This window comes from Gymnogyps californianus, chromosome 3 (genome assembly GCF_018139145.2).
Source record: "Gymnogyps californianus isolate 813 chromosome 3, ASM1813914v2, whole genome shotgun sequence".
Classification (NCBI taxonomy): domain Eukaryota; kingdom Metazoa; phylum Chordata; class Aves; order Accipitriformes; family Cathartidae; genus Gymnogyps; species Gymnogyps californianus.
Genome location: NC_059473.1, coordinates 21867943 through 21882968, shown reverse-complemented (window position 1 = coordinate 21882968; position 15026 = coordinate 21867943). Strand labels below are relative to the sequence as shown.

The 15026-nt window shown below is 37.3% G+C and overlaps 1 protein-coding gene across 2 annotated transcripts in view; it reads right to left on the bottom strand.

The window, feature by feature from the left end:
• Window positions 1–15026, bottom strand: part of RAB3GAP2 (RAB3 GTPase activating non-catalytic protein subunit 2) — a 56826-nt gene that overhangs the window by 32370 nt on the left and 9430 nt on the right. Inside the window, exons 2-10 of one of the 2 annotated variants that reach the window (XM_050893527.1) lie at window positions 12700–12764; window positions 9229–9352; window positions 7587–7668; window positions 5496–5543; window positions 5304–5379; window positions 5055–5156; window positions 3829–3928; window positions 1140–1238; window positions 137–285 (exon numbers count right to left, since the gene is read on the bottom strand). In XM_050893527.1, coding sequence (XP_050749484.1) covers window positions 137–285; window positions 1140–1238; window positions 3829–3928; window positions 5055–5156; window positions 5304–5379; window positions 5496–5543; window positions 7587–7668; window positions 9229–9352; window positions 12700–12764 — 845 coding nt within the window. Of the gene's footprint in view, window positions 1–136; window positions 286–1139; window positions 1239–3828; window positions 3929–5054; window positions 5157–5303; window positions 5380–5495; window positions 5544–7586; window positions 7669–9228; window positions 9353–12699; window positions 12765–15026 lie in introns of those variants that run through there. The other variant, XM_050893528.1, reaches the window with a different exon arrangement.

Genomic DNA, 15026 nt, shown 5'->3' with positions numbered 1-15026 from the left:
AAATCATTCAAGTTTCAGAAGATCAAGAATGGGAAATATCAGCATAAAATGAACATAAGAATATTTCAGAAATACCCATACAGAAGAGAGGGATTAATTATTCAAAGTTTCAGAAAGTCAGCTTTGTAGTACATACCTCCAGGGCAAAAAAGAAACCAGTGAAAGGATTGGATCCAACAGTAACGTACTGAGACATAGCAGGCGGGCTGTTTTTTATAGCTGCATTATATCCACCTATATTGGACGCAGTCTTCATTTGATCAAAAGGAGACAGTGTCATGATGCCTAATAAAAACATTAAAGTAAATGTCTTTAACTTTGAGAACAAAGGCACGCAATTGCTCTAGAAGCCTCAATATATTCCCGCCTTCTTGACTGACCAGCCAACATTCAGGGGGAAAGGAGGAGGAGCAGCTTTAACCACAGAAATTCCAAAGAACACAGCAGAAGTAACCTAATGTACTTTAATTATAAAGCATAGTTGGTTTGCTTAGAAGAAAAAAAAAAAAAAACACACAAAACAGAGTTCAGCAGCAAAAACACATCTACCAAATTCACTTCACCTCGCCTCGTTAGCCCCCTTCTGACCTCTTACCTGCTTTTGTGAAAAGGGTGGAAGAGAAATGAAGCTTACTGTCCCTCAGATCTGCCTGTCTGACAAGAACCTGTGCTTCTGCAAATTCCTAAGGAGTAAAAGTCTTTGAGAGCCTAGAAGTCAGTTTGTCTTTTTTGGAAAGGAGCAATCTCAAATTTTAGTTTCTTTATGTGCTAGACTCAGGGAAGACCCATACCAGTCTTAACCTGCCTGCCAGACAGTTCTTTAACCTGACAGAAATGGGAATAACTGCATCTGATCTAGTCTCTCTCAGCTGTTTCTTACCAAACAAGAGAGGACAAGACAGCTACAGCTGTAGCATCCTTTCTCCCCTCAAGTGGAGAGGGGAGGCTCAATCAAATTAGAAGAGAAAGTAAAATATATTTTTGATGATGGTTAATGAGATCATTCACTATGACAGCCTCCTCCCACTATTTATTTCTATCCAACCAATACCACTAAGTGCTCTCACCCCAAATTTAACAGCACGAAAACATTCAGTTTCATTTAAGTCAAATATTTGAAATTAAACAGAAATGCTTACCAATACTAGCATGGTCAACAATCGTATCCACATCTTGCAAACCCCATTTCTTATAAGCTAATGGTGGAGGCTGAACATTCTCATTGCCAGATGCTGCAGCTGACAAAAGTCGATAAAACACAAAAAATTCCTACTGAGTCAAAGACAAAGGAATAGCATAACAGAGGGAAAAAAACCTGATGTAATCTGAAGCCACAAAATAACCCAGTTTTAAACTAACATACATTTAAACACCTGCTGAGCTAAAATGGCCTTTTGAAATACTTACCTTAACGAAATCAAAATATTTTAAAAAAATTAACTGAATAAAATTGCACATGATATTCCATCACAACCATATTTTTTACCTGCAGAGAGCTTTGTTTTACTAATCATTTATGGTTTAATATTCTGTACAATTTTAAAATGCTAGTACAATTTATTTCTGTGGTCTGGGCATGTTTAAGTGGAAACTCCCCTGCCAAGGTACTTGCACAGTCAGCACATTCACTAGATATTTAACAGTGTGAGGTAAGGACAGCGGTAAAACTAAAGCAATGATTGAAACTCTTCAAAATATCTATTACAACAAACGTAAATGATCAAGAATGAAAGAAGATATAGCACTCTGGCTGCAGATGTTACAACTAGCTGTAAGTGCTTCTCTGCAAATGGTGATCTCATTGAAAGAGTAGAGCATGTTCTGGTTGTGAAAGTAGATGGCAATTTCTCATTACAGTGTCTGTTTCTTTTTGTATTTGTTGCATGATTGTCAGAATATCAGTTTTTAAAGTTCCGATTTACAAGAGTTTTGCTTTCTCTTATACTCCATGGAAATGCTACCTTTTCATTAAGAGGATAAGAACAGACATTATTAGATAGACCCAGGGAACCATTTAGCATGGCAGATCAGGATCTGAGCAGAGGTAAAACTAGATGTCTAGGGAAGACTATTAGAACAAGGACATGTATCTGATGCTTCCTCTAAACCAGTTTCTGAAGAGACCTTCTCAGCCAGAGGTAAGCTCTAAGGACTCAGTAAACATCCCCAGCTTGCTTCTCCACTAATTTGTCAGTTTCCCTCTGAGCCCAAGCAAGCTTTTAGCATCCACATCAACCTCAGACAAAGAATTCCACAATTGAATCTCACATTACATAAACACACGTCTACTTTTTATTTTGAATTTACTATCACCTAGCTTCATTTCATGCCACTTCATCCTGAACTGGAAGAAAGAGTGAGCAATCCATTCCTATTGGCCATCCCCATATAATTCAGAGAAGAGCTGTCTCACCACAGTAGCATTTCTCAGTTCTTTACCACTCATCCCTTCTATGTAAGATTCAAGCCTTAGCTTAAGGGTGCTGCTGTCTGAACAGTTCCTAATGCTGTCATGCTGGCAGATCCACTGTGCTTCCCACCTACACCCAGCCTTACGATTGTCTGCTAATGTGGCTTGCTGTAGAGGAAACAAGAATCTCGCAAATCTGAAGTTCAATGAGAACAATCATCAGGAAATTCGGGAGAACAATTCAGCAACAGCACCTGTTTAACATTTTGTCTTGCAGCATTGTAACAGTGCCATACTCATGCAATCTACTACACAGTACTGTTACGTGGTTCTCCTCTCACCCCAGGAAACTGACCGTTTCCAAATTAGAGTATAAACACGCACTATGCTAAAGGAACAGGATCAAAGGCTGCACAATCAAACCAGGTATCAAAAGCTCTTAGACATTAACACAAAGAGCAGTGATCATTACTGACATCATCATCACAGCATTATCACTTCCCAGAAAGTCCTTACTGGGAAGGAAAGCATTTCACTGACAGTGAAATCAGCATCCTGACATGCTAAGAAGCACCTTCGCAGTATGCTGTAGGTTAACCCCAGTGGGCAGCTAAGGACCATACAGCTGCTCGCTCACTCCTCCTAGTGAGGTGGGGAAAACAATCAGAAGAGTAAAAGTCAGAAAACTTGTGGGCTGAGATAAAGACAGTTTAACAGTTAAAGCAAAAGCTCTGCACACAAGCAAAGCAAAATAATGAATTCATTCACTACTTCCCATCAGCAGGCAGGTGTTTAGCTGTTTCCAGGAAAGCAGGGCTTCATCACACATAACGGTTAGTTGGAAATTCAAATGCCATAACTCTGAATGTTCCCCCTTTCCTCCTCCTCTCCTCCCAGCTTTTATTGCCGGGCACAACATCATATGGTATGGGATAGCGCTTTGGTCAGTTGGGGTCAGCTGTCCCAGCTGTGTCCCCCCCTCAATTTCTGGTGAACCCCCAGCCTGCTTGCTGGTGGGGCAGTGTGAGAAACAGAAAAAGCCCTGACACTGCATAAGCGCTGTTCAGCAATAGCTAAAACACTGGTGTGTTATCAAGGCTGTTTTCATCACAAATCCAGAACATAGCACCATACCAGCTACTATGAAGAAAATTAACTTTATCCCAGCCAAAACCAGTATACAGTATTACGGTGAGAATGTACAAGACAGTCAATGCTACTTGGACAACTTGTGCTCTGAGAACATCTTCTGTAGAGGAAGAAATTTCCTTATATGCAGTAGATGCCTATATATTGATGGACAAGCAAGGAAGATCCAAATTCCATCTTGATTTGATATTTAACAAATATAAGTAAATTTCATGTAATGTAAAGTACTATCAACAGAGTCAGAAACAAACATTTCCTCTTAAACGTACCTCTTGCTACCTGATTCCGACATGCACGAAGGGACTGAAAGAGGCTGAAACCATCAATTGTCACAATTGCTGCTGGGTACAAGATACTTAGTTCTTCATTCTGTGGAAGAAAATGAGAGAAGGGAGACAAAAAAAAAAAAAATCACTGTTACTGTTGTAACAGCTTCTTTTCTGGCTTCTTATACTATTAACTACACAAAGATGTACACAAAGATGAGGATTACATCCAGAGAGTTAATATCTAACAAGCCACAGGCAACAGACTAAGGCAAAACTATAGAAATTCTGTATTAAACCATCCAATATATTAATAAGTTACTTAGGCACATAATTTTATATTTTTATCTTCTTTCAATGACTTTTATGTTTGCTTAATATATTTTATAGCTTAGGGAGAAAACACAAAAGTTGCAGCAGCTTGTGAAGGCCACAGAAAAACAGGTTTATCTAGAATGCAGGTATCAAGGATTTATGAGGCAAATTCTGAAACTGGATTAACGCCTGAACTACCACTTGGGCACATAAATGCTGATTTGGCGATATAAATTCAAGACTCAAATTCCTTAATGCTTCTGTATTTCAAAACTGATCCCAAAACGTCATGCTAAATCACATGAGCATTTGTATATAGCAAACTTGGAAATTTCTGTAACTTCATTAGTTTTCTGCATAAAGCATGCCAACTCAGCCAGGAGCAAAGCAAGCTGGCTTTTCTACTAAATAGCTTGAGCTCTGCAAGAGCCTCCTCTGCAGGAAATACTCATAATGACATGCAGGTTCCTAGCACTATCTCCTGTAAAGATTGTTTTAATTTTCAGCTATCTTCTATGTTTATTCTATAATTAAGATAAGTTCTTGTGAATGAGTACATATAGCTCTTGGCACCTGTCAAGTTGCATTTTCTCCTTTCATCAATACATTATTGTATTTTGTGCACATAAATGAATAAACAAGAAATGAATGAAGCCTTCCTTTGCAAGATTATCACAGAGAAAAACAGAACAAATCTACAGAGCTAACTAAATAATCCAAAAAATAAAAAGAAATTCTGAATCCTCAAACTATACAGGCATGAATACTTCTAGAACAAGAAATCCAGAGTCTCTTGTTCTAAGGAATTGTCCATCCCATCAAAAAGTGGTAAAGGACATAGAGGATTCACAGAGAAGACTCCCTTCCATACCCCATAACACTGCCACTTCGCTTTTGAAATAATCTGACAAAACCTGTTCTGTGACACCGGGATGCCTGGGAATTTCATAGGTTCTGCACTTAAGCTGTAGGACAGGATCTTCATTTAAAAGCTGTGCAAGAAGCAGTACTCCACTCTAGAAGAGAAAGAATAATAAGCATGAACATTTCTGTCCCTTTTCTTACGGAAGGCAAAAAGCACTCTCTGCAGAAACAGAAGTTTTATAGAAATACATGTTTATTACAATAGCTTGCTTGCGTGCCTGCCATGCTGAGAAACATACCTCGGTGTAAAAACGAACATAGCCAGAGGTGAAGCCAACCACAATGCAGGTCCAGTCAGGACGGCCTGTGGAACTCCTGTTTCACAAAGATATACTAGAAGTTAAAAACAAATCCTGCTCTAAGCTGTAGATATATAAAAGTGTAATGTAAGGAGACTGATGATGCATACACATAAGAATATCAATCCTTACCTTTTCTGACTTGCCAATGGGATACACAACACACTACTCACACATTCACTAGAAACAGAAACATAAAACTAGTAAGTATATTTTTTCTCCAGATGTGAAATTTTGCTCTACACAAGAGATCTTGCCAAGTCAGCATTTTTAATATTTTAAGAATACATTAATGCAGCACACAATATATCAAATTCATACTAAAAAGCAAAAAAATCCCTTTCATTTTAAAGACATTTTCAATTACAAGTTCAAGAGTGCCCAAATAGATTGCATGAGTGCTTATTACACCTTGCTAATGTTGTCTTTCATCATTCACAGACTGATTATTCTGCCAGTACTCTTCAATAAAGATTCAAGTTAAATCTCATGTACCTAAAGGCAAATAATTTTTTTCTGATCTTTAATGATATACCAAGAACAATCACTTTTTTTTAAAAAACAACTGAACCATACTTATCAAAACAAATTTTTTAAATACATTATGCAATTAGGTAGATTTTATATCCTTTACATTTCACTGCTTTATAATTTGACAGCATTTGAAGGACTAAAATGATCTTCCCAGTTAATGCAATAAGTGAGCATGCCCAATGCATAGCAGGCAAAGCATGCAGAAGGCAAGCAGATGAGCAGGCGTCAATATATCAAATCAAAAGTTATTTAACTGTTACCATGATAGAAAGTTTTACACTGTCTGGGGAAACAGAAGCAGTACAAAGGTTTTATGAAAGAGCATATAAATTCAAGATGACATCCCAAACAGCACTTAGAGCATAAATGCCCGCAGGACTGTTATTTGCATTTCAGGTCACCTCCATTCCCCAAGGAGTGATTAAATAATCAGGCTAGACAATTACACAAAAAAAGCTTTCTAAATGCAAGTTTGACATGAGATGCAATTCAATTACAACTTCAAAGCAATATTAAATATCTCAGTGAAATCTCATCTTCCAATAGCAAAGCTTAGCCACCACAGAACATTATCAGTTGAAGGCAATTTGGGGGGGAAGAAAGAAAAAAAAAGTCTTTTGACAATCTGACAGTAATTGCCATATTTACACTTCCACAGAAATAGAACCCTCACCTACAGGAAACACTCACAAACCTTAAATCAATTTGTACTGAATATAACCATGCCTATCTAAAGAAAGCTACCTGTTCCGTATGATAGCGTCTCTTGGGGCTGTAACAGTAGTAAGAAACAACCCCCCAAACAGCATTTCTTTTCCTTTTAAGATGACAGGGTAATTTGAGTGATAGTAAGGGGGGAAAAAAACTTAACGAGATGCACTTAAAACAGTTCAAATGTGTGGCAGCAGCAGTTTTATAAAAAAGGATTATTATTTGTACAGATTGGAGAGAAGCTGATTAAGTCAACACCTCCTGCAGCATAACAGAAGGTTGAAGCCGATAGGGAGCATGTTCAAAGGCAGACAGCAACTCAAGGCTGCAAACTTAATAACAAAATGAAAAATTCTCTTCCATATGGGAGATTCGTGAAAGCGTCTGTCTGGTTATTTGAAGACAGATCAAGCAGAAATATTGTATAAATACCAAATGTATGACCAAAGCAAATTTTCCAAGTCCCTAGATGACTTGGAGCCCAAAACCATTTCTTGATCAGAGAGATGACTTTGTATTTGCTCAAAGTTTTGAAAATGAAAAGAAGTATTTCTAAAACAACTTCATACATTTCCAGTTGCAACATCCCCTAACAAAATTTCATCTCTACTATAAAAGGAGATTTTTCAAAAAGGGTACTTATTTTTTTCCCTTCTGGAACAGGAACTTATAAAAAGCATGATAACCCAGATCTCTTAAAATGTCTAAATTACATGCAAATACACTGATTTGCACAGAGAGTACCTCTGTTAATTTGTATGAACCTGTCCTGAGATATCACACTACACATGAAGAGTGACCTTTGCAGACAATATTTCTGATCACCCAGGTTACTCCACTTCTGTTTTCAACATTAAAATGTGTAAGACCATGAACACACTCAGATGAAAGGAAAAAAGAGTACAAGTAAAAAGCATATGCTACTAAGTATTAAACATGAAAATGACATTTTAATCACAGCTGCATTTCAACACCTACCCTTCTTCAACATTCAGAGAGCCACTCCAGCCAACAGCGTATTGCATTTCCTCTTTTCCCTTGTCACTGTGCTTCCATTTAGCTGCCATTAAGAATAAAGACACCATCTATAAAACTGTAACGTTTTGCATCTCACAAATGTAGTTCTATTCCTAATCCTTCTCTTCTGTACAATACATCCTACCACACTTAGATTAAGTACCAATTACAAACCTTGAAGACCATAAAAATAACAAGACATTTTTAGTGACTTTTCTAAAGAACTCTCATGTTTTCTTTGCAATTTACATGGAACAACACACTACTAAAATTCTGAAATGCCTAGTTTCGTTTAAAAAGATTTATACAATAATATCTACTTCATCAAATTTTAAAAGGTTCAATTCATGAAACAGGGATCCTTAGGAGAAAAGTACTAAGCAAGCGCAAACTTCTGGGAAGATTACTGAAGATCAGCTTAAACAAATAGAAAATTTTAGTTTTAATGGCCAAGAAGGACATGGGAATCCTACATTAAATCTGACAGTTTTTAATCATTGCATCATAATCAAGGTTAGAAAACACTATACTTTGTTATTCATAGGGTGCTATTACAGCTGACATTTAATTGTTAAATCATCTCCCAGGTGCCAATGGACAACTAAAAAAATGTTAGTGTTGTGTGCCATTTGTCTGACACCTAAAACCTGAGACACAGGGACACTTCTGCCACTGTGTGGTACAGTTGTCACCGTGCAGTTCAGCAGAAGCAGTTCTCCAGCAAGTGAGCTAAATCACCTCCTTATTCTTGATCCAATAAGAACTTTCTGAGGAGTACTGCTATGTTTTCATTTTTGTTGAAAAATTAGCAACTAATCTACATCGGTTTTGGAACACACAACTTTGCAGGGAATGACAAATGCAGCATGACAACGCAATGCAATCTGATTATGTAACTCTGAGCTTCAACAGCCTGTTTTTGTTTTAAAGTGATATAACATTCCCCATATCAGGAGGTTTCCCTTCATCATGCTCACGTGCCACCAACTGCAGCTGTTAATGGCACCAGGACCCCAGGCAACAGCACATATGTAAACAGCAGCTGGCTGATCAGTGTTCATATATTACTAAGGGTACCTTTAAAAATTCTGAGCGCCCTACCTTTGGGTAAAATATAAAGCCACCCATTCTTCAAGATAGAGAAGAATTTTCTACTGAAGGTGGAAACCTGAAAAACAATCCAGCCCAATACTCCCTCCTCCAAGTGACACTGGCTCAGTTAGCTCATTTTTTCCAAGGGAAAAGAAAAATAAAGATCAAGTATTTCTTAATGGCTAAAATTAATACAAAACTTTTGTTTTTCTTATTGAACACAATTAATGACAATATCTCTGAGCATCTCAAACAACTAGGTAGTTATAGTATACATTAATTACACATGATAAAATAGTTTTCTCAGATCAAAATATAGCTGAGGAGTAAAGCCAAAACAACTTACTTGCCACGCAGTACCTAGAAAATGCATAATGTGTTACTATAAACCACTCCAAAATTCTTGAAAGTATGACTTGGGGGGTAAGCAGATGGGGTTGGGGGGAAACAAATCTTGTCCTGATTACTATTAAGTGTACTAGCATACCTACTTAGTAGAATGTATACTTACGCACTAAAAAGACTGCTTTCTGTTCATTAGCTATTACCATCAGGTCATTTGTTGGTGACAAGGACAACACACAGTCCTGAAGCCAGTAATTTCTCTGGTTCTTGGAATTAGATTCCTCTTCTTCCTACAGGTAAAGCTTTAGTCAATGTATGCAACAGTCTTTAAACACAGCAGAACTTGCAAGATTCGTGACAACAATTTGGCTTGCCCTCAATACCAGCGCTGAATGGACTATTACTTATCAAGTCACTAGAGCTCCAACTTGCATGAAAAGCCATGAGAAATGCATCAGCCTTGCACTAATTCTATCTGTGTGTTTACGAAACAGAAAACAAAGACGTACTCATCACTAACTCTACTCTTCAAAATCTTCTCCTTTCACCAAAGAGACACCAGAAGAACGAGATTTAAAGTTTTATTATTATTGATTAGAGACTGGAAAGAATCTCTTTAGTTATTCTCATTATAATCCATTCTCAAAACGAACACTTTATCCAAGCTAATACACTGACCAGCATTAAGTAAATATATGCACATATGAAGAAAGTAACTAAACTGACATTCACACTAAAGCCTCATGGTAACATGCAACAGGTATCATGGGCCCTTCCACAACAAGGAACTTTACAAAGAAACAAATCCAAACTAAGAAGTGCCAAGTTTTAAGGGTTTAATGATGGGCAAGTAAAGACTTAGATACCATCGTTATGTATAAAAGCAAAAAGATTGCGTCTTTTTTCCTCGGACCAACAAGCCAAATATTTCATTGCGGAACAAACAAGGTAGCTCCTGCTAACCATAGTTCAAAGGCAGAAAGGAGGTAATACGTTTTGAGCAGATTGCTACGAGGTCTCTCGGAGATGATACTCCTGCTTTCTTAGCTCCATCCTCTTACCCTGATCACAGCAATACAAACACCTTCCCTTGTCCACAGTCTCCATTTCCATAGCCACATATCCAATCCTACCTCCTCGTAGCTCTCCAAAATATTACTCCATCCTCTAGTATCTCAAAGCAGCTATGCATAAACAAAAAACCCAACAACTTCAGTGTGATCATTTTCTGATCCATGCGATTTATTCTGTTGTAAAGTTGCACCTACTTGAAAATATACACATTTACTCCCAGCAGAAAAAAACCTCAAACTGTAAGAAGGATTTGCATATCATACTCTTAATCAGCTATTCATTGTACTTATTTCCTTTCAGAAGGTTTTACCATAAAAAACGGTCACTTTGTGCACATAAGAATACCCTGTATATCCATCATAAGGTCTACATTAGCACACTACAAACACTCTGCTAACTACCTTTGTCCACGCTATCTCGATTTGTGCAAGACAACAATCTATTTTCATGTCATTCTTGTCTGTTGATGGATGCCAAGTTCTATAGCAACAATTTTTCCCTAATTACTGGTATTTTTCAAGACTTTACAAAAAGGCAATGAAGTTGTCTGGGATACTCATGACAACTTTAACTCCGCATGACAGAGATAAATGTATCATGTGCAAAAACATATAACCAAAACCCAAAGAAAAGCCTTGTACTAATTTTTAATGTAATGATTTTCAAACTGAGGAAGAAGAAACAGAAATTAAAGGCCTGTTTAAAGATTAAAAGAAATTAAAATCCTATCCCAGAGAATTTAAATAAAATTATCTGTATGCATAAACAAAGAACTTAAAATCTAAAGACATAAAGTATGGCCATCTTCTATTAGTGACAGACATAAGCTAAAGGTTAAAACAGGAAAAGCACTGAACTTGTCAAAAGAAACTACTTTAAAAGGTGAAAGACAGAATGATTAAAATCAGCATTTAAGACAAGACTTCAACATCATCATCCCTACAAAATAGTTAATCAGTTCTATAAAAAGACACCTTATGGAAGAAAACATTTTAAAGTTTTTTCTTTTTTTTTTTTTTTAATTTTCAATGCCTTCTCAAAAGTTGCTGTGTTCCATGAAATAGATACTTGTCCAGGTCACTTGAGTAATTCCAAGAAAAGATGCTTTTTACACCAACTATAATGCAAATCAACCAACAGTTAAAAGTTTTAACAAGGGAATTCATTGTTATATTGTACTAACAATTCTCAACTCTGTGCTAGACTGATGCACTCATTTTGGTGTGTGTTCAGACATACAGACTCAGGTACTTATATGCTCCTACACAGAACAACCTGTTTGCTGTGGATGACAGTTTTTTCTTTCTGAAGAGTTTGACCTGGAACCACTACCAACTTTGGAGGAAAACACATAAGCAGAGAAGGAGGTCTTTAGCAAGAAGGGTGTGAACTACCTGGCAGAAGAGTTTGACATTTTAAAGAAAAGAGTGAAAAATAAGACAATTTCAATTTAGCAACACCTGCTGGTGCTATCAAATTACCACATAAGTAGAAAATAAAGCATTTGTTTTCCTCATTAAGGAAGTTATAAACATTACAGCACATCTAACAAAGATGTGGCCTGAGAAACACACTCGTTTCATGGCAATTATAGTGGAGCTGAACACCCAACCTATTTAAAAGTTTTTATACTCTTGTCATTCCCTGACATCAGTGATTCATCCCTGGGAGACACCATGCTCGTTTCAAATTGTTTGTCACCCTAGCCGAAAAATCTGTTTCCCTGCTGAAGTAAGTAGTTACAAGGATACTGCCCAACTCCTTGGGTGTAATTCCTGAATACTGAGGTAAAGACAGCAGATAAGAGAGTTTTGTTAGCAAGGTGAGGTCTGGATTCCTCAGTCTACCCCATTAGCTCTCTCTAACAGGGAATTAATCAAGCAACTCTGTTCAGATGATTCATTCAGGTGCAGAGGATTTCTACACAGACAGCTTCGCTAACATCTTATGCAAGTCAGCTGGTAGCTAGAAGTCTCAACCTTACAAACAATTATAGACTAGCCACATTATTCTTAGTTGAACTAGTTGGGCAGAGAGATGTTTTTCACCCTTTAAAGAGCAACTGTGCTGCCCCATCCTACATAGGTAATTTGATTCCTCCTGTAACACCATCCACACATCACAACATAAAAGGAGTACTACATGATCATTAGGAAGATGCTTGTCTCAGTGGTCCATGACTTAGGAGTTTTTAATTTATATTAAATCATGGTAGATTATAACTCCACTGCCATGCCCTACTGTCTCTGGCTAGCTATAGGACAAAAAAGATGCCCCCAGCTGCAGCAGCACAGAAAGAGCTGTGTATACTCTCATGAGAAAAAAAACCTACAGAATGCAAGAATATGAATAATTATCACAATAGGTAACATCCAAGCTATATTTATAAACAATTACAGGAGCAAGGGACAAACAAGCAGTTGCATGTAAAACAATGGTCAAGATTCTTCTTGCCCAAGTGATAACTATACAGGAGAAAAAAAACCCACCACACACACAAACAAGTGGAAGAGTCTTTTAGAATAGGCAAGTTAGCAATGAAAATTCATAAATATGAACTTACAGGTTCTTGTAATTCTGCTTCATCCCAGGCTCCCCAGCCACCATCTTCCCAGCTTGTTGATTTGCCTGCTTTAAGCGAAAAAACATGTCACCTGAATACAGCATAGGCAACAAAAAACACAATCAAAAAGGATTGCTGGTCGTTGTTTTCCTTTCCCCACCAATGCATTATAACTTCATTTATGGCAAATACTAAATGAGTTCTACAGAAAGAGCCATGAAGTGGTAGAAATGGCTGTCATTTCTCTGTGTTTACTTCCATTTTTGACACTATGGAAAAGTAATACAGAAGATGTAACCTAAGTACAAATTGGAAACAAATGTAATGACACTTGTGTCTAATTCTGACAGACTGCATCTAGAACTCTGGGTAAGTAACATCTTACAGTGCCTGGTACAACACATCATTGATCATTCAACAGGGCCTCTCTGCACTTTACTAGAACAAATTACTCAAATTTGTCTTTTCTCAGTTTCTCACAGACATTTCAAGAGAGCTAAGACGTATTTCTAGTTTTATACAGCAAGCTGAAGCAAAGAGCGAGGGCACAAGGGGGGAAACCCTATGTGTCCACTTGACAAAAACTTTCTCCAGTAGGTAGAGACCTAACCTCACTGCAAAATTTAAGCTTTAGCTTGATTTATCCAATTGTTACTACTCCAAAGGCAACAAAAGCCCCATCCTCTACATATTAGGCAGCTACAGAGGGAAAGTAGGGGGACAGCAGGCTCTCTCCAACCCTTCAGGACTCTACGTATATGCCCCCAGATGTTTTACTAACTGGCATAAGATGACCTGTACACCACAAGAACCACATATGCACAATTTTATGAGAAACAGTATTTCTATACAGAAGTATCTTCTTTTCCATAATGGTGGATTTTGGTTTCAGTCAATTGCAGGATCAGCCAGTAGCAACATAAATTCATTTTAACAAGGAATGACAGTACATGGAAATTCATCTGTGACAACAAAACATCTGAGCCCAGGATAACGCAGATCCCACCACCAGTCCCAAAGCAGCCAAAGCAAAAGTTGAAGCTGTGGCCTCTGAGGGGAAAATGAGCCCATGGACCTTGGCTATTCATGTCTTTGCAAGACAACACAGAGGAAAATTAATGAGGCACTGATCAGTTTCAATTATGTCATTCAGAAACCTCAGAGAAACCACAAGCTTACAAAATACCTCAAACACCTGAGAAAACGGAGATTCATAGAGACAGGCCTACTTCTCAGTTCTCTTTTTTTATATAAGACTAATACATTCACTCTTATATAAAAAACATCTGAAAGTCTTTCATCTAAAAATACAGAATTTGATGTGAACTTAAAAGCCTATGCAAAGGGTAATTATGCACAGCCATTTAGTAGTAGAAGACGTACAATTCTCAAACACCACCATCACTGGGACCCTCAGTAAGTCAATAAGCATCACTGTAGTTCAGTAGAAAAGCCAAGCACTGACTTCCATCTAGATGCACTAGCATGAAATCTGAAGCAGTAACATCAATAAGACTTCAAGACTTTTCCAAGGATTTCTTTCAACTTTTTCATTAACTGATGGCATGGCTACTTTAACCTTAAGAAGAAGTCTAAATGCCATGTCTCAAGTTAGTTTAAATTCAGTTTTAAGCAAGCAAGATTTCGCCATTTTGGTTGGTCAAACAGTACACACAAGAAGGTTTGTATCAAGAACACTCCAATTTTATTTCGTCTAAAAACTCTTGTTCCTTTACCACCAAAGAAAGGCAGAATCCAGTACAACAAAACAGAAATCTGTATTCTGTCTGTTTAGGCAGATTTTTAAACTTTTGTATGGCTAATGAAGACAAAAAACTTTTTAAAAAATATTTTCGCTTAAGGAAGAAACTTTCCACCAATGCTGTTGAGAAGGTATTTCACAAGACTGTAGAAAACAAAATGCCCACTCCATGAATAACCTTTGTTAAAACTGAAAGGTCTGAACCATCTACAAAATGGGTAAGACAGCCAGTTTTACTGCATCATCATCAATAGAGATCTGACTGCACAGTTATTTCAGGCATAACTATATAAACAACAAGCTTCCAAGAGTCACAGTCTCATCTTGTATTTGAGGTTGAAAATTTTCCAGCGTACAAATATATAAAGGAGAATTATGGCAAATACTGTTGAATATAAACCACAGGAAGAAAACAGTAACTAACTTCAATGTTTAGTTTAAGACAGCTAACAAGATTCTACTTCTGTTTGCATTTTATTACCTCCAAAGGCAACAAAATCTCCTTCCTATAAAATTCATGGAGGAAAGAAATCTCTCAGTGTGCCACAGTCCAGAGAGAAACATA